The 20,613-nt window shown below is 39.4% G+C and overlaps 1 protein-coding gene across 5 annotated transcripts; it reads left to right on the top strand.

The window, feature by feature from the left end:
• Positions 1 to 4,263: 4,263 nt before the first annotated feature.
• On the top strand, positions 4,264 to 20,389 carry LOC113022118 (protein SSUH2 homolog). Of its 5 annotated transcripts, none has more exons than XM_026167187.1 (14): positions 4,264 to 4,339; positions 4,622 to 4,797; positions 7,210 to 7,290; positions 7,359 to 7,434; positions 7,518 to 7,647; positions 8,951 to 9,011; positions 9,454 to 9,575; positions 9,824 to 9,886; positions 9,974 to 10,050; positions 10,343 to 10,435; positions 15,888 to 15,993; positions 16,324 to 16,431; positions 17,038 to 17,111; positions 19,742 to 20,389. In XM_026167187.1, exons 3-14 carry the CDS (start codon positions 7,212 to 7,214, stop codon positions 19,878 to 19,880), a joined length of 1,128 nt encoding a protein of 375 aa, XP_026022972.1. In that variant the 5' UTR covers positions 4,264 to 4,339; positions 4,622 to 4,797; positions 7,210 to 7,211; the 3' UTR covers positions 19,881 to 20,389. The 5 variants fall into 5 exon arrangements, with proteins under 5 accessions (XP_026022972.1, XP_026022969.1, XP_026022968.1 ...); XM_026167184.1 differs by having other exon boundaries at positions 4,622 to 4,774; XM_026167183.1 differs by lacking the exon at positions 4,622 to 4,797 and having other exon boundaries at positions 4,267 to 4,339.
• The last annotated feature ends 224 nt before the right edge of the window (positions 20,390 to 20,613 follow it).

A 20,613-nucleotide genomic window follows, 5' to 3' on the forward strand; every position in this document is an offset into this window, starting at 1 on the left:
TCACACCTCAATCACGAATCGGGACAAGACACACCGGTCCACTGCATCCATTTCACACTTTGCTTCTCCAAAAAGTGAAACGGACAGGCATGCAGAAGTTGCATCACCAGCAGGGGTAGATAATAATAATAATAATAATATTAAAGCACTTACTTACTTACACTTACTTACTCTTTCTTACTGCCCACTTAATTTCACTTCCTGTGGAAGGTTTTTGCTATGCTCTGAAGGCAAAAACCAGCCTCATGTGCCTCTAACTGAAGGTGTTTCTGTGTTACCAAAAAGTTTACTCCAAACATGTGCCAGTATGTGCCACTATAGCGTCTTCAGCATGACAAGAAAACATCCTTTTATCCATCTAAAACTTTCAAAAACAATGATGTGCTGCTTTCTGTATGTGTGACTTCAACTTTAAACAATGTGTGATTAAATGTTTCCTCTAGAGAAAAATCTGACTAATCACAGTTGAAAGGTGAAATAAAAACATGAGATGATGGCATTAGCCTGTGGGTTAACCTCTTAATATGTTGCCTTTATGTAACCAAGGTAACATCTGACCCCACTTCCGGAAATCCCTTCATCAGAATCAGAATCAGAAAGGGGTTTATTGCCAAATGTTGAGCAGGTTTACAACATTAGGAAATTGCTGCGGTGCTTCAGTGCAAACATAGTGTCATAAATAGCACTTAAATAGTGTCATAAATAGCACTTAAATAGACATGAAAAAATAAAAGTAGGGATAAGAATTAAAAGTGCTACGTAGAAAGATATGTGCATGAGCTATACATGAGATATATACATGAGAATAAGAATTAAGAGTGCTACGTAGAAAGATATATACATGAGTGCAGGTGGTGATCAGTGCCTGATAATTTCAGTTCCTTCTGCAGATTGTTCCAGGAAGCAGGGGCAGCATATTTAAAAGCCTTTTCCCCCAATTCTTTTCTGATTTTTGGGACAATCAATTGTATGATATTGTGCGAACGAAGGCTGTATTGGTTGTGGTTTTTACACATATACACACATAAATAAGATGGAACCAGCCCAAGGAGAGATTTATAGATAAAGATCAACCAATGGGAGAGTCTGCGAATATGCAAAGATGGACATTTAGCAGCAGCATACAAAGAACAATGATGTACACGATTTCCATAGCCAGTAATAAAACGTAAAGCACAATGGTACACAGTATCCAGCCTCTTTAGGTAGTGGGCAGGTGCATTCATAAAAAGCAGGTCACCATAATCCAATAAAGGTAAAAAGGTTGCACGAATCAAATGTTTTCTCACTTGGAGGGAGAAACAGGATTGGTTTCTAAAAAAGTAACCTAGTTTTAGTTTTAACTTCGACACAAGCCTTTGAATGTGAGTCTTAAATGGCAAATTCTGATCTATAATGATCCCTAGATACTTGTAAGATGTGACCATTTCAATTTCAGTTCCTTGAATTGTTTTAATCTTAGGAGACGTAGCTAACAACTCTTTGCCATTTGAGAATAACATGAACTTGGATTTCTCTGGATTTAACACCAACTTAAGTTGAGTTAAATGGGACTGAACGACGTCAAAGGCAGACTACAGAAATTGCAGGGTTTGTGCTACTGAAGGGGATGAACAATAAATAACTGTATCATCTGCATAAAGATGAAATGCTGCATTTGACAAATTATCACAAAGGTTGTTTATGTAAAGAGAAAATAGCAATGGCCCTAATATGGAGCCCTGCGGAACTCCTTTGGATACTGGGAGAAAAGAGGAAGAAGACCCAGCAGCACGGACACACTGTTTTCTTGCTGACAAGTAATTTGAAAACCAACTTACAGCATTTACAGATAGACCAATATTGTTTAGTCTATTTAATAAAATAGCATGGTCAACTGTATCAAAAGCCTTTGACAAGTCAAGAAAAAGAGCAGCACAGTATTTTTTGCAGTCTATTGAATCAACGATGTCATTAACCACTTTAATAGCATCAGTTATTGTGCTGTGTTCTTTTCTGAATCCTGACTGATGTTGGGAAAGAACTGAATTTTTGTCCAAAAAGTCTTTCAGTTGTTCACTAATGAACTTTTCTAGAACTTTTGCTAGAACACACAATTTAGATATGGGCCTGTAATTATTAACATCTGAAGGATCACCTCCTTTCAGCAAAGGGAGAACATAGGCTAAGATTAAAAATTTAAGTTATTGGTTCTGCTATAAAATCTGCAGCCAACTTAAGAAAATAGGGATCAAGTTGATCTGGTCCTGCAGATTTATTTAGATCCAACAGATTTAAAGCCCTGTGGACCTCAAAAACATTTAGCGGAGAAAAACTGAAGGGTTGGACCACAGATTCAGTTTGAGTGGTTGCAGAGAGAGCCTCTTGTTGAAAGCTGTTTTAAATCTGGATATAAAGATTCAAATAGAGATCCTGAAGAAACAAAATGCTCATTAAAGCAGTTTAGAATGTCACATTTCTCTGTTAAAGTACAGGAGTCTTTTACAACTAAAGTTGGCATCTCATTTGTAGTTATGTCCCCATAAGAAGATTTTATTATTTTCCAGAATTTTTCAGGGTCGTTCAAATGTTTAGTAGTATTTGAAAGATAGAATTCTGATTTGGCCTTTTAAATTAAGGAAGTTGAACGGTTTCTGAGCTGTCTAAAAATCAGCCAGTCCGCTTCAGATTTGGTTTTTCTGGCCTTAGCCCAGGCAGCATCCCTTTTTTTGAGTAGACTGGAGAGCTGAGGAGAAAACCAAGGGTTGTTTCTGCATTTTACTCTAAATTTGCAGATAGGGGCATGTTTATTTATAATTTTGATAAAAGTATCATATAAATAATTCCATGGCAGCTCAAGATCAGTTAGGTAGATTCTACTCCATTTATAGTCCCATAAATCATGAAAGAAAGCTTGCTCACAGAAATGCTTAAAATCTCATTTAAAAGCTATTTGTGGACTTGATTTTGGGAGCTTCGATTGTCTGACTACAGCTACCACACAGTGGTCACTGATATCATTTGCGAAAACCCCAGTGTGAGAATATTTATATGGCATATTAGTTAAAAATAAATCAATAAGTGATGACTTTTCTGGGCATTTAAGATTTGGACGAGTTGTGCTGTAAATTAGTTGTGTGAGATTATAACAACGACAACTCATCTCTGAGCTCTGGAAAGCTGACATCAAGGCTGAGTTGATGTACAAAAAAAACCCCTCAACTGCTGAGTCAGCTGCAGTACTGTGAGGAAGCAGGAATCCCCCTCATGGCTATACTGGGAGAACAGTAGCTGAAGGATGGAGTGGTGAAGCTGTGTGTAGTGGCAACCAGAGAGGAGGTCGATATATCCAGAGCAGATCTTATCAGTGAGATCAAGAGGAGAACTGAGGCTTAGCTGCTTCCTGCTTGTTTAGCCATAAACCAGCCGCTTTATCTCATGGGCTCTTCAGAACCGTGTACAGAATTCCTGTCATCAATTGTTTAGCTAACTGTGTTAGGGTCTTTTGCAACTAAAGGTTATTAGAAAATGCACTCAAAGCAGGTGCTTTCAGGTTTTGCCAAAAAATGATTGATATTCAAACAGCTGTAAACAGGTTTTTAGCCTATAATCTGTCAAACAAATGTCACACAAATCCCTCAGGGATTATATCAAATCATTATAAACCAGAAGGAACATTGGTAGAAGCTGCGATCAGTTTCCAGGTTAAAAAAACGTCATTGACAAGTGAGGATAAGGGGGCAAGAGGGGAGCAGAAATCTTAACAAATGTAAAATCACAATTCTATAGAAATATTTTAAATATTCATTAGGATACGTACAATAACGCAAAGTCAAAATTGTGTCAATCCAGTTGGATGCAGTCTATTCATCAATATTGGTAAATGTATTACAAATAGAAAAAACATAGAAAAGTTGGATTTGGATCAGGTTTCGGCACAAAAGACCCCAAAGGCCGCGTTTATGCCGATACCACGAAACGATGATGAACTGAGTTCTAATAGTAAAGTAGAAAAAGCGGGATTTGTTTCTTGCCAAAGCCATTGGTGTATCACAATATAATGCTTGTTTTTCTGCGCTTAAAAACAGCCTTAACTGCAGCCACAGGATAGACCCTGGTCAGCTGTTTATTGAGCGAGTCACAAGCACACCGCAGGAAAAATAAAGATTTACAGTTTTTCGATTGTTTGCATTCACTGCTTCTATCTTTGATCGTTAACTCGGGGTAGGCGGGCCTGCTCTCCCACCAGGGGGCGTTCCGAATTTCACCATTTAAATGCGGTTCTGGATGACTCTAACTGTAACGGATTCTGTGAGGCTGATATCAGCGTGGTTGATCTGCAGCAGAATGAACAGCTCAGGTAGGAACTGCAGCACAGGACACACCAGCAGGCTTAGGAACCATCACGACACTGACCACAGAACCCCTGCGGGCTATTCAGAGGCGCAGACGCAGGGTTCGGCTCCTGATAGTCGGCGCTGAAACGCTGTCACTTCTATTAATAAACATTCAGTGCGAAGATTAAGTCAGAATCATGTTAAACTTCAGCATTCACTAAACTGCATTCGTTTGCTTCTTCAGTATATTTTAGTTTTTAAAAGAGGAGCTCCAAACATGATCCACTTGTTTTCCTTTTTGACAGTAAACTGCCGATGAAACTCATCAAGCCACCTGAACCTTGTTTCCTGAAGAATTTGATGCAGACGTTTGCCTTTGTAGTGGACAAAAAAGAAAGAAAAGCAGAAAGAAAGTGGACTTGGGAGGAAAATGCGAATTAACAGGATCTTTCTGTTTTGTACTTTGTGCAATTTCTTTTCTGTAATTTTACACATTTATTTCTTACAATTCCAATTCCAAAGAGTCACACTGACATATTTCTATCATTAACGTCAGCAGTGTTTCGTTATCATGTAGAAAAACTAAGAGATACTATAAGACTTGCGTGCATTTCTTTTAGATTAATGCATCTCAGCTAAATGTGTAGTTAAACTTATTTCTATTGTTGGAAAGACCAGTGGTCCGGCCGCTTAAATTTAAAATGGGGTGAGTGTGGCCCATGTTTTAAAATTAGTTTGCCATCCCTGCTTTAGACTTAACAAATAAGGACACATATGGATTGCTAAACTCTGAAAGAGAAAACAAGGTCAGATTTTCTGATTTAAAAATAAGTTTAATCAACTCAGGTGAAGAAAGGGAGTGCAGACCTAATATAATGTGCTCAATTTAGGCATAATGAAAGTCAGGAAATAATCAGTGATGATAATAATAGTAATGCATGATAATAAATAATCTTTTGAGACAAAGACAAAGAAAGTTGAAATGTAAAGATTTAATTTGTTGTTTTGAGTCAAACAACTGGTACGGCTTCTATACCCTTTTCAAAATGCTGTGTTTGCATGAGTTATTGAAACCGTACTGAGGATATGGAAAATATTTCTGTTTTAGCGCATACACACTAGTAACAAGTATAAGGGCGTTGAAGAGATGGTGCAGAAAACAGCATCTGGTCAGAAAGAAAAATAACACTAACCTAGAATAGTTCACCATATTTATACAAAATTAAATAGCTGTAAATGGACAGATGCAAGGATATGGATGTTAACACTGTCATGTTGAAAGAGCTAATCAAGTTGTTTTACTAGTTTCAGTTTTTGGAGTCTTTTTTTCTAGATACTGACCTCATGCCTTCGTCTGTAATCCCTCATGTGTCAGGTTAACGTAATCATTGATTCTTGAGTTGCTGGAACGGGTGATGGAGTCCTTCAGAGTCTGTGACAAAATATTAAAGTCTGTCCGGGGCTTTAGGGGCTGTCTGCACACAACCATTATTACCCTTTTCAGAAATCAATGCAGTTTCTTGTCATATCAGTGTTTGTTTTTTGGAGATGTTTGTTAAAATTAAGAGATAAGAGAGAAAATGGTAAAAGAAACCTGAACTAAAAATGTTTACTCTAACACTGGAAATGGGGTTAGTATACTACCCCCATTATCATACTTGTCATACAACAAACATCTTTGAAACTCTTTATTGCATGGGGGGGTAGCAATGGATATCCTTGCATCTGTCCGTTGACAGCCGTTTTAAGTTTTAACAAATCTGGACAACTCTTTAAAATTTGTGGGGTTTATTTCTTCTGACCAGATGCAGCTTTCTGCACCATTGTAGTTATCACATTTTACTTTTACATTTTACATTTCACATTTACTTATCACATATCACAGAAGGTGAATCATTTCCTTCTAACTAAAACTGATTCTGAAGAATGATTTCACTAACTTATCTACACAAGTCGTTTTGTAGAGCAGCCATGGCAGAAACAAGAACTGTTCAACAGAGTATACCCTTCTGTGTATTTAGAATAGAATAGAATAGAATAGAATAGAATAGAATAGAATAGAATAGAATAGAATAATCCTTTAATTGTCCCACGAGGGGAAATTTGGTTTTGACAGCAGCCACAAAGACACATATATAAACAAACAGTACACAGGACACAGAACAGAAACATACACAATTTTTTAACTTTTAATTTTTTATTTTTTTAACACAATTTAAGTCCTCTGTCTCTCTTTCTTCATTGTCAGGTTGTCTGTCTATCTCATGTCATATCACTGCAAGTCTCAGGATTGTTTTCATGCTTCATGTTCGTGTTCATGTTCATGTTTCTGGTCACCGTTTTCGCATGCGCTGAGTTCCATGTCATAGTTTTCATATTGAGTTTAGGTTATTCCAGTTTAGGTTTTGCTTTCCTTTTCCCCCCAACTCGCCTTGCCTTGTTTTCTCTTTTGGAAATCAGCCTCAATAAAAGGCCCGGCTTTTGTTATACCTCATTCCCTCTCCTGTGTCTGCTTTTGGGTTCACACCGCAAATACACCAGCCCACCTGGCCGTGGCTAACCATAGCACGGGCATAATCATTTTTCATTGCACCAAACATTCTTCTGTGCAGGAACAGTCTTATTCAGCTCCAGCCATTCAATTCAATTCAGTTTAATAGCACCAAATCACAACAAAAAAAACAGAAAAAAAACAATCAGGGAACCTCCTATGAGCATGCACTTTGGCTACAGTGGTAAAGAAAAAAAACCTTTTAAATGGAAGGAATAAGAAACACTCAGTGCATTATGGGAATCCCCCAGCAGCCTAGATCTTTTGCAGCATAACTAAGGGAGGATTCAGGGTCACCTGATCCGTTTGGTTGAATTTTTTGTTTCTTGTTTTTCATTCCAGCTATGTACCCACCTGTCATGGCACCCCAAGCCAACATGTTTGTCAATGTCCCAGGCTATGAAGGCACTGTGCCAGGAGGAGGTAAGAAAAGCATATAATTCCTCACATTAATGCTGTTGCTGGTACTTGAAAATTTGTCATTGATGCAGCAGGTTTCCTGCCTCCTCCCATGCCCATGGAGCCAGTAGCCCCACCCCAACCCAGCCCTGAAAATCCCGAATGGAGGTACAACATATTATCTGTGTTTCTGAGCTGCTCACCAACCAGTAGAATTTTCTGGTTTAACACAGAGTTTGTGTGTATTGTAGTATCCCCTCTCTTTCTGAGGATGAGGCTCGGGAGGCATTCAAGAAATTTGTGTCATCTCATATCTGCTACAGTGAAGATCCAGTCACTCAGGGAGTCATCACCTCCATGGAGCCATTCAACACATTTAGGGTGATTAAATGTTCCACCATCACCACCATCAGTGATGCTGCGGACTGAGTTACCTCCATATCTGCCTTTACTATCTTGATCAGTCTGTTGCAGAGCTCTGGTTTGAGATGCTTTTATCCATAGTTTTCCAAACATTTGACCAAAGGACATAATTGAATGATAATGAACTGTTGAAACATGCATAATGAATTTTTTGGTAGCACTTTCTATTACAGCTAGGTAATACAGGGGTAGTAGTAGGGTAAAAAGGGGGGAAAAGAGTGTAATAATGTGGTAATTTCCAAGCTTTTACTATGCAATTACCAAAGTAATAACCACTTAATATCTAAATAATATCATGGTAGCAATTCATCTTTGAGATTTGATTTTTTTAAGTCAAGTGCACTCTGAGCTTTGGCGTCCACACGCTGAACATCAGCTAGAGCCTCCTCAAGAGACTTTAATACTCCATTTACTTCCTGGTCTTTTTTGGTGGTTACAGTTGAGTAATATTGCTCAGAAATGTATGTAATAGGATAATGAGAACCCAAAAACTGCACATAATAATATGGAAATACAGCTCCACAATAAAGTGGAGTCACAAGGAAGAAACAAGAATGCTATAATGCAGTAATATGCGTTAAGTTATTACCCCTCAATTACCTGTGGTAGTTTCTGTGTAAAAAGCAGGAAACAGTGCTGCAAAATGCAAAACCACCTGTTTAAATTTAATAACATATTAAGAACCTATTAAAGCTAAAAAGTGTGTGATTATTATCTAAAAACAACTGTGGCAGTTTGCCTAATAAAACAGGAAATACAGCTGCAACATGCAAAAAGCATATTTAAAACACATACCTTGTAGGTTAACTAGTTAACCTGCTATTACCCCCTTATTACTGAGCTGTAATAGAAAGTGCGACCATTTTCTTCTCAAAAACTTCAGAGCTTTTAGTAAGTGTCCAGAGCTGCTGAAGTAGTAGTTTGCCAGAACTTTTCATCACATCCTCAAGATTCTTGCAAGAAGCTCAAAGAATATGGAATACCCGTTCCAAGTACTGGTTTTACCACAAAATTTGTTATGCAGTAATATGATGCCCAGTTATATGGCAACAACCCGGAAATACATTGTATGGTATAATGTGCGATACTGATTGGGTTTAACAAATTTTGTGTAGGATTTAATGGGAGAGACATTTCTTGCACATGATGCATAGAAACGTATGTTTCACTTTCACTCTGATGTGAAATATAGAGAAATTAGCACAGTAATGTTATCAGCAAATCCAGTTTCTCTCAGTAAAGTCTGTTTTTTGTTCCTTAGTACCGTCTGGAGACATTCACTGAGTCCAGGTCAACTGACTGGGCCCACAAACCACATGAAGGTAAACGCACATTTTCATTTTGTTAAATCAAAACCTGATGTGGAGCCATTAAAATGGTCATTTTCATTTGTTTCCTTGAGCCACCATGTTCTGTTATTATAGAGCAAGGCTGGATGCTTTTTAATCTGATGGTAGAGTTTTGTTGTTTCCTGTTACCAAACCACATTTTTCACTTTGTTCTTGACCACACTCAAAGTTTATGGCCTTGTGAGGGATTAAAAACAATAGTGTGATACTCAGAGCCTATTATGAATCAAACTCCAGAACAACTGATTAATCAATAGTGTTTTACCTGAAAGAGTTAAACCTGGAAACACTTGCTTTGGTTTTCATAACAAATGGCTCTTTTATTGATCCTTGCATAAATCTACTGACAATGCAGTAACTTACTATACTAGTAGTTTATTGACTGCCATTTTCTGTGATCTCGTGTATTTAAAAGGTGAGCCTGCTGACTTTTACACCCAGCCCGCTCCACGACCATGGGAGGTCCAGGCCACACACCCCAAACATTTCAGTGACCACACAGAGAAGATCCGGGTGCCCTACACGTCCTCCATCAAGGTGGCTGAATAACAAAAGCTATCTGTCAAAGTGCTGGGTTACCTGCAGTTTGGTTCTGAGCTTTAAGCTTGAAGACATATATACTTAAAGAATTTTCCAGATGAATTTTGATGGATCTTTAGTTGTCCATGAGATGGTTCTACAGCTCATCTTTTCCTGAGTTTATTGAGGCTTTAAAACCATGAACACGTGAAATTTTTTTACCTTTTGCTCATTTTTAACTTTTTTTTTTGTGTGTTTGTGTTTAGGAATGCCACACATGCCATGCAGCAGGTACTGAGCAATGCAAGGAGTGCAGTGGAAGTGGAAAAGTAAGGAAACTCTCAATAGTAAATAATAAGACATGAAAAGTCTGATCAAGGTACAATTAAAACATTTGCTTATTTGTGTGGTTGTAGAAAGCGTGCCCGATGTGTAATGGTGCGGCAAAGTCCGATCCAGCCTGCACTCACTGTAATGGCACAGGCAAAGACAGGTACTGAATGGTCACACAAACTGAAAATAAAACAGAAAAAATACCAGTTTTATGACTGTGCATATGCTGGGGATATACGATTAATTACAGTAACTAATTAGAAAAGGACAGATGCAAAATTTCCTAAAAATGTCTAAGCAAAGAAATACTGCAATAAGTAAAAGTTCAGTAATTTTTTAAAATAATAATAGAAGTAAAAATAAACAAATACCATATTTTTAAAAAATAAAGCAAAATCTGCAATGTCTGTAAGTAACCAAAAATAATGAGTTATGTGTCTGTGTGTGTTTAGGTGTACAAAGTGTGATGGTAGGGGGAAAAAGCAATGTGAAACCTGTAAAGGAAAATGTCAACTGCTGACTTACATTGAGCTAAAAGTGGAATGGTGAGTACAACAGCAGTTTCCTATATTTCAGTGGCTTTATCAGAGTCCTTGAAGATTGGGTTCTTCAGTGTCTTTTAGGAATCATCTGGAAAACTCAAATGGTCCTAGAGGAGGTTTCAGAAGTATATAAAAAGTTTTTATACATTTCAATTCATTTAACCTGTTTTTGGCAGATATCCATGAATTATTTCGGGCATTAAAATGGTCCATGGAGAAGTTTTAGAAGGCTTTGAAAAGTCAGCGGAAATTAGCAAGGTCCTGAGTTCAACTCCACCATCTGGTCAGGGAGTGTGAATGTTCTCTGTGGGTACTCGGTAGGGCCGGACCATATCATACTGTTCACGGTAATACCAGTATAATGTTGGGCAACGATAAGAAAATGAAATATCGCAATAGAATATGGGTAAAACGCGCATGCGCAGTGCCTTTGTTTTCATACGCACATGGCGGAAAAAGCATGGCGGCGACGAAGAATGAGAAGGGCGAAAGCGGATCGTTGAATAAAACAGATGAACCAGAACTGGTTTGTAAAAATGCTGCAGCATCAGTGATGTGGAACTGGGTTAGCTTTCGTCCGTCAGATACATAACAAAGCACTATTTTTGGTAGAGCATGCTAGCGGGCCGTCGTTATTACCGTGTTTTTTGGAAAATATGGCACACTTAAAATCAATCCTTTGATTTGTCTGAAAGTCGACAGTGCCCCTTATAATCCTGTGTGCCTTATGTATGAATTCTGGTTGTGTTCACTGACCTCGAAACGATTTTATGTGGTACACGGCGCTCGAAAATCTGTCAAATGTTTCGGTATGACTAAGCTACGAACCCACACGGCTATCGCAGGCAGGCGCCTCGTGGAGTGATACGTACTGTGCTTCAACATAATATTACCGTATTATGTGTGTATAACCTCTTTTTAAGTTTTGTGGATATTATACATGGTTATGCCTATGATATGTCAGCCAATTTCCACTGGAAATGCCTTTTGGTTAAACTGTCAGCAACTAATAAAGTTGTGGAGTTGTAAAGTGTTTTGTCTAGTGTCAATTATATCGTCAGTTATATCGTTATCGCAAATTTTCAAATGTATATTGTGATAAATATTTTTGGTCATATCGCCCTGCTCTAGTACTCGGGCCTCCTCCCACATCCAAGGATTGGGGTTAGATTAACTGGTGATTATAAATTGCCCTTGGGTGTGAACGGTTGTCTCTCTGTGTTAACCCTGTGACAGACTAGCAGTCTGTCCAAGGTGTACCCCGCCTCTACACCTATGGTAGCCTGAATAGGCTCAAGCTCCGTTGCAACCCTGATAAGAACAAGCAGAAGAGATATGATTGTGAAGGTTCTTGGTCATCCATGTCATCATAGTCTAAAGAAAAGACGTTTCACCTCTCATCTGAGATATGAGTTCTTTAGAAATAAGCGGAAGAGAATTAATGGTGGTTTGACAGATGCTTTGGTGCCCTCTAGTCAATATAGATCAAAATTACATGCTGCTAGTTTAAATTGAAAGCAGTAGAAACTGTTAATTGTTTAAAGCTTAAAATGTATTAAATCATGTAACGTTGTATTCAGCTGGGATGGGCTCCAGCGCCCCCCGCGACCCTGAAAAGGATAAGCGGAAGCGAATGGATGGATGGATGGAACGTTGTATTCATCAGAATCTACATTGTGGGCCATTTATATGGATACACCGTAATAACATGGGAATGGATGGTGATATTAAAGTCCTGTTTGTGGCACATTAGTATATGTGAGGGGGAAAACTCCTCAAGATGGGTGGTGACCACGGTGGCCATTTAGAAGTCGGCCATCTTGGATACAACTTTTGTTTTTTCAATAGGAAGAGGGCCATGTGACACATCAAACTTATTGGTAATGTCACAAGAAAAACAATGGTGTGCTTGGTTTCAACGTAACTTTATTCTTTCATCAGTTATTTACAAGTTTCTCTTTGTTCACAGCCATTGACTGTCATGGTTCTGGGTCGTTTCGACCCAGCATTTTGAATTTCTTATGTTTTGGTTTATTTTTACATTATGGATTATTTTCTTATTCTCTGGTGCTTTGATCATGATTATAAATATGTCTTATTCTTGGTGAGGGATTAGTTCTTCGGTGGTGTCTCATGTTTAATATTGTTTGAGTTCCATGTGTTATATTCTTTCTGTCTGCCTCTTAGTGTCAAGTCTGCGTCTTTGTGATTTGTTTCATGTTTCCTGTTTTATTTTGATTGTCCCAGTATGTTGTCAGTGTGTTCAGTTTTACTGCTCCCCTGTCTCATTAGTCTTATTTCTCCCAGCTGTGTCTCCCTCCTGTTGCCCATTCCCTGATTACCGCCTTGCGTATATAAGCACTGTGTTTTCCTGTGTTCTCTGTTGCGTCGTACCCTCACGTTATCTGCCAGCCAGCCAGCCAATTAATTTTTGTATTAGTTTGTACTCAGTTTAGTTTCTGTTCCATTGCTCCAGCAATAAAGCTGTGTATTTTGATTTCACGTCTGCCTCCGAGTCCTGCATTTTGGGTCCTATCTAGTGATGGGCAGATGAAGCCCCATGAAGCACTGAAGCTTTTCATCCAATTGGTTCACCCCAACGCGAAGCTTCATGAAGCTTCATTTGCTCTAGCAGGACACCTACTGGACGTAAAAATAATAGCTGGCATGAATTTGAAGAGTGTGGCATTTTGCACACAGCCTGTAAATGTCAACAACAAAAGGAGTGTGTAAAACATGTATATTGTAGTGATGCAGTATACTGTGTATATTTATAGTGGCAGTATGGGAAATGATTATTTGGAAATGCTTGAAATGGAAATGATCACTTACTGTGAGGTGAGGTGTGGTTGGGGTGTGGACAGTGGTTGTGCTTTTGTAACGTTGAGGTATGGACAGCTACACACTGCCTGTTCACATTTTATTCTGTAAAAACTAAATTTTCACTGCTTTTATGACCTTTTTAGTGGGGAGAACATAGCTAGGATTTAATGATTTAACAAATCTTTTGAATCCTTTGTCCTCCACAATGCTAAATGGCTGGGAGTCCTCAATCACCATGCTGACCAGGTCTTCATCTATTTGAGATTGTTCTCCTGAGGAAAGACAATAAAGATAAAGCACAAATATAAATATCACATACGTAACTTATAACAGTTGTATAATATTGTTATATCATTTAGTAACATTACTGCATCCTATATTATCATTGCATTTGATGGCTCACCTGGTCTTGCTCCACAATCGGTGTCCCCCTTATTCTCATGCAAAGCTCTGTAGTGCCTAAGCATGGATGAGGTGTTGCTGTTATATCCCAGCTCCCTGGCACATAGCAAACACTTCACCTTGTACAAAAGTCAAGACAGCTCAACATAAATTGTATTGCACCATCAGTATCATGAAAATACATCTTCTGTAGAAATTTACATACCTTGTTGGGAGGAATAAGATCAAAATGTTCCCACACAGGGGAGGACATCCTCCTCTTCTTAGCTGGCTCCATTCTCTCCTGACTTTCCTCACTCTCATAAACCTCCAAACGGTCTCCAAACTCTCACTAACCGCAACTCTCCATCAAACACCCACATTTTTGAATGAAGTCTGAGGGGTTTATATCGCTGTCATATCTCGCGGCAAAGTTCGAACCACTTCATGAACCAGTCACGTGGTACAGCCGGGCAGCGAGGCTTCGGACGTCATCATTTCAGCTCCTCCCATAAATGAAGCAAGCCTCGATACGCGCTTCGCGGAAACGCCCCCTCCATTACTCGACACACGCTCCGAAGCCTCGATACAGAACGTCCCATCACTAGTCCTATCTCCCTGCCTGCCCGCACACAGCCATGACATTGACATGTCGAAGAGGTTAACACGTGAGGAGTGGATCGAAATTATGTTGCTGTCTGGTGAACGCAGTTAATCGGGTCATTGCAGCAGATTTCAATGCAAGACACCCTATGAGACCCCCCATCTCCCATGCTACAGTTAGCAAACTGCTTGCTAAGTTTCGTGAAACTGGTTCAGTGTTGGATTTGCCAAAATGTGGACGCAAGAAAACTGTCACTAATGAAGAAACATCAGTGGCTGTCCTAGCTTCATTCAGCAAGAGCCCACAGCGTAGCACTCGCTGCATGTCACTGGAGAGTGGCATTAGTCAAACATCCCTTCGGCGGATATTAGCTACTCACTCATGGCATCCTTACAAACTCCAGCTACTGCACCATCTCAACGAGGATGACCCAGATCGGCGCACAGAATTTGCAGGATGCGCAAAACAAAAATTGGAACAGGACCCTCAGTTCACGCAGAAGATTTTGTTCAGTGATGAGGCAAACTTTTATGTGAATGGCGAAGTTAACAAACAAAACCACCGCTATTGGTCTGACACTAACCCACATTGGATGGATCCCTCCAAGACTGTTGGAGCAACAAGTGATGGTTTGGTGTGGTATATGGGGTACGACGATAGTGGGTCCATTCTTCATCAATGCAAATGGTAAATGGCCTGTATTTGTATAGCGCTTTACTCAGTCCCTAAGGACCCCAAAGCGCTTTACACTACATTCAGTCATTCACCCATTCACACACACATTCACACACTGGCAATGGCAAGCTACATTGTAGCCACAGCTGCCCAGGGGCGCACTGACAGAGGCGAGGATGCAAACCTCAAGGCCACTGGATATTTGAAATTGCTACATGATGATGCGTTTCCCTCTTTATGCACTGAAGCAGGCACGTTCCCTGAGTTTTTTCAGCAAGATGGTGCACCACCACATTATGGGTGCCAGGTCCGAGCATTCCTAGATGAACAGTTTCCTGTAAAGTGGATTGGTCGTCGTGGGCCAGTTGAATGGCCCCCAAGGTCTCCCGATCTGACCCCGTTAGACTTTTCTCTTTGGGGTCATCTGAAGGCAATTGTCTATGATGTGAAGATACGAGATGTGCAGCACCTGAAACTACGGATACTGGATGCCTGTGCTGGCATTTCTCCTGCGGTGTTGCTATCAGTGTGTGAAGAGTGGGAGAAGAGGGTTGCATTGACAATCCAACACAATGGGCAGCACACTGAACACATTTTATAAGTGGTCAGAAACTTGTAAATAACTCATGAACGAATAAAGTTACGTTGAAACCAAGCACACCATTGTTTTTCTTGTGACATTACCAATAAGTTTGATGTGTCACATGGCCCTCTTCCTATTGAAAAAAACAAAAGTTGTATCCAAGATGGCCGACTTCTAAATAACCACCATGGTCACCACCCATCTTGAGGAGTTTGCCCCCTCACATATACTAATGTGCCACAAACAGGACTAATGTGCCACCAACCATTCCCATGTTATTACAGTGTATCCATATAAATGGCCCACCCTGTAGAGTGTGTGTTACATCAGTATTATATATTTGATGGATACAGCATGAATATAGTTCATATCTGTGTGTTTGTGTTTAGGAAAAACCATGTGGAAGATCATCTGGTGGAGCAGAGCTGTGGTCTGAAGAGTGATAAGCTGCGCTCAGTAAAAGGGAAAGAGCTGTTCAAGAGCAGCCAGAACCTGGTAAACACACACACACACACACACACACACACACACACACACACACACACACACACACACACACACAATGTAGCTTCACTTTGAATCCTAATACCAAAATTTCATACAAAAAAAACTACATCTCAGTAGTTTCACACAGTAGTTTGGAATGTTATATTCTATGTTTGAAATGTTGAAATAATCTCCATAAATTAAACATAAAGCCACTGCAGGAACTCACCTCAGGCAGGTGTAGTTGAGATAAATGTAAAGGAAAGGTTGGGGAGAAGGAAAACACATTGCTGGGGTTAGCGGTGTGAATATTGTGAATTAAACTCTTGCTTCTCTCAGGTCTACCCACTGCTTGGGTTTAAACCGCAAGCAGTCTCTCAGGCTTCTGAGCGTCTGATCAAAGAACATCAAACTAAGTATGGCAAAACCTCCAGGATTCTGCAGCAGGTAGGCCGACACACAGCTCAAGAGAGAAATTAGGAACAATCTTCTCCAGTAGTGGAGGGAAAGAAAACAGCTATCCTTGTTCCATCAGCAGCTAATTCTAGTTGAAATATAATTGATTCGAGCTGAAATTCCATTATTTGTAGTTGAAGCAGCAAGGAAAACGTGCAAAGTTTACTTTAGAGTTTTGAGTCTATGGGCTATAGTGTAGTCACCCCCAGTGGCCAGCCTGTGCTGGTGTGCCTGTGTTAATCTGCAATTTATTGCTTTGCTCTGCAAATTATTTAACTTAACTGATTCCTCAGTTAGTCAATAGAAAAATCAATAGACTGTTCAATTACTAAAGTTATCAACTGCTACAGAAGCTCGAGGGATAAGGTGACCTATAAAGATAACTAAAGCCATCTTAAATGATTTGATGGTGGTTGAAGAGTTAGCTGTTACATAAACACTCAAAAGGGGAATTAATTGTTGGAATTTTTGTTAAAGAAAAGGACATAAAGGTTTGAAGTCAATGCTAAGCTAAAGTATTCTGACTCAAGCTGACCCCCTCTGATGCTGTTGAAAGTTTTCCTTTAATACGAATCCCTCCATCTCTCTCTCTTTCAGAGGCAGGCGGTCGAGCTGATCCCCATCACTCAGGTGAACTACAAGTGGAAAGACAAGAGCTACGTCTACTACGTGTACGGCAACGGGCGCAAAGTCAGTGCTGATGACTACCCAGAGACCTGCTGCTGCGTCATCCTGTAGACCACAGGTGTCTGGTGTCCTGCAAGTTTTAGTGAGTCCTTGATCCAACACAGCTGATTTAAAGGCTAAATTACCTCTTCAACATGTGTTGAAGTTCTCCAGAGGTCTGGTAATGAACTAATCATTTGATTCAGGTGTGTTGACCCAGGGTGAGATCTAAAACCTGCAGGACACTGACCCTCGAGGCCTGGAGTTTGACACCCCTGCTGTAGACTGACAAATGCACACAGCTGAAAGCAATTAAACATGTACTCATTCTTCTCTTTTTTTAACATCAGTCTTCCTTCTTCCATATATCATGAGGATTTCATTTATTAGGGTAAGAAAAGCAAACCATACCTGTGTTTAAAAAAATAACAGTATCTAGTATTCTGTTCAACATTTTCTTAAAATAAAAATAAATAAAATAAAAAATAAAAACACTATACTGTGGAGGTATCAAAGGATGACACGAGAGATCCCAATATTTTACTCCAATTTTAATCTCGGCTTCACACAACTGAACACTCAAGGAGCAAAAAACCTAACCCTTTCACTTCCAAGCCATCACACGTTTCTTGACACGGTAGAGCCATTTGTGTATCGCAACCAATTTAACACAGCGCTTGTTGTTCTGTGCCTAAAAACTGCGTCATATTGAAAAATTCATTAAAAATCATGCTTGACAATTGACATGACTTTCTCAATGGATTCCTCTTTTTTGGAAACCTGGGCTAAATTTGTGTGCATCTCATTCCACTGCATAAATCTAGAGAAGAATATTTCTGGTCAAATTCAGCATGCTCAATGGAATATAACACTACATAAAAATTTTATTAAAAATCATCTCTGATCGTTGACATGAAATTGTCAGTTGAATACTTCTCTGGGTTACCTTCTCTACATGTGTGCCAACTTTCATCACAAAATGCTGCAAGATTCCAGCGAATATTTCTACTCAAATTCAACAAGGTTATTTTAATCAACAAAAATTACAAAATAAAATAATTTTTGATAGTTGACAGGAAATTCTCCACAAATTCTTCTTCCCTGCAACTCACACTACATGTCTGCAAAGTTTCACCTCCAGCCACTGCAACTCTTTTTTTTTTTTTGCCTTTATTGGGCTTAAAGGCAAAAACCACTTTCCTTGGTGGTGTTGATCCCCCCAATTCTGGAAGTCTGGATTGGCTGTCTGTTTAAAAAGTCCTAAACCCTGATCCTATCAGTCAGTGCAGAGCTTAGATGAAGCCGATGTGTGAGGGGACTTTCCCCAGTTGTAACTGCCTCAAAAGCCCAATAGGGCTACTTCCTCTGATACACACCAAAGTGTGGGTAGACTTGCAGGCCCAGCAGCTCCCCTGTAGCTCAGTGCCTTGGACAACTGAGCCCTACGAATCTTTTAGTTTTAAAGGGTTGTAGTAAGAACACGTCACACATTTTTATGGTTTTATAACATTAGAATCCTATTTTACAATTTCTTTGTGAATTTGGGGTATTGTGATTCATTGTATTTTTGAGCATGATAGTTTCCTTTAGGGTTTATTATAGCCTCTGTCTCTGTTTATATTGGAGTGTTTATTTATGTCAGGGGTGGGAGAACTCCAGGCCTCAAGGGCCGGTGTCCTGCAGGTTTTAAATGTGTCCTTGATCCAACACAACTGATTTAAATGACTAAGTTACTTCCTAAACATGTCTTGAAGTGCTCCAGAGGACTTAATGAAATAATCATTTGATTCAGGTGTGTTGACCCAGTGTCATATCTAAAACCTGCAGGACATCAGCCCTTGAGGCCTGGAGTTCCCCACCCCTGGTTTATGTAATATCTAGTTATCTTCCTTTGTGATAACTTTCTGTTTCTAAGTCATGTCCCTGTGTCTGCTTTCTCCAAATGATATTCTGTTTTTCCCATTTAGTTGTGCCCTTTCTTCTCATTCAGCTATATCTCCTTTCCTGTTTTCAGCATGTCTGTGTGTTTTTGTTAGTTTCTCTTAGCTGTTGATATAATACGGACTCTATTATTAAATGAAAAGAACAAATTAGAATACACCACTGAAACGTTCTGCTGATGTTTTTAAAGTTTCCATGTTACCAGGCTGTAGAGGGCTCTGAATATTTAAACCGTTTCAGATCCATTACACTCACAGTCTTATGTTAAAATTTCAAAGGACAGCATTATATTTTTGATATTAAAAGTAACTCTGGGCCTCTGTGGAGTGTGCAGATGATCTCATCACTGTCCAAAAATGAATAAAAAAAAAAAAACATAAGGAGTGCCGAATCCTTCAATAATACAGACTATTAGCGTAACAGGTGTGTAGCATCGCTAACTAGCTAGCAACAAGCCTCCAACACAGTGCGTATGCTAGCGGCTAATCTAGCAAACAAATTAACTGCTACACACCTGTTACTCTATTAGTCTAATACTCTAATGTTCTTTGATTTTATCATTTAAGACTGTGAGTGTAATGGATTTTAAACGGTTTAAATATTCAGAGCCGTCTACTGTGTATGTGTAAACTTTAAAAACAGCAGCAGGTTTCAGTAGTGTAGTCTAATTATAGAATCCATATTGTATCAACAGCTACATTCATCCTGGGGAGAAACTAATGAGGGAGACCATAAGGACTAAGCTGGGTTTCCTGGGTCCAGAGGTTTGGAGAAACTTTTTCCCATTCTTTCATCACAGCTGTCCTGTGCCAGATGTTCTGTTGACCCACTGAGAGACTTCAATTAAGAAACACCAGGAAGAATGAAGCTCATGGCATTGATCAAGCAGGACTCCTGATCTCCACCAGCAGTTCTCTCAGAGCTCCACCGCAGGCCCACCCCAGAAGATGGATACACCCAGCATTTTATGAACTCTTTGATGGAGACCTTTGGTTTGTGTAATGTTATAAATACTCGGATACTCCCCAGTGGGTCCGGGCTTTTACATAAAGATATTATATTCAGTCCTGTAGAACGTTACACATTTAAAAATATATTATCCTCTCTGGGTACTCTAGTATGAATAACTCTGAATTACTTTATGGTGAAGAACACACTATCTGCAAAAAACTGTGAAAGAATTCCAGATCACAAGTTTGTAGTTCGACATACAAGTGGTGACCTTTGACCTTCATCAGGTTTTATTTAATCATGTCAGAGAAAATCAAATATGTTCTTCATGTAGCTGAGTACATCAAGTGTTTAAAACGGAAGCTGTGCAGGTCTGAGATCAGCAGCTCTCTGAAACACCAAACCGGTCCTGTTAATGCTGATATATATAGTGACACAGTTACAGGGGTGAGTAATCCTTTTGACTTTTTGTCTTTAACTTTAAAACAGCTGCAGCTTTCACTGACAGCACATGTGGTACTTTAACCTTTGTACTGTTTTCATCAGTTAATTTTGCAGTTAACATGTGAACATGCTGGATGATCTGTCTGCTGTCACTGGTTGGTGCTGAGGTCT

Source organism: Astatotilapia calliptera, chromosome 5 (genome assembly GCF_900246225.1).
Source record: "Astatotilapia calliptera chromosome 5, fAstCal1.2, whole genome shotgun sequence".
In the NCBI taxonomy this organism is placed as follows: Eukaryota; Metazoa; Chordata; class Actinopteri; order Cichliformes; family Cichlidae; genus Astatotilapia; species Astatotilapia calliptera.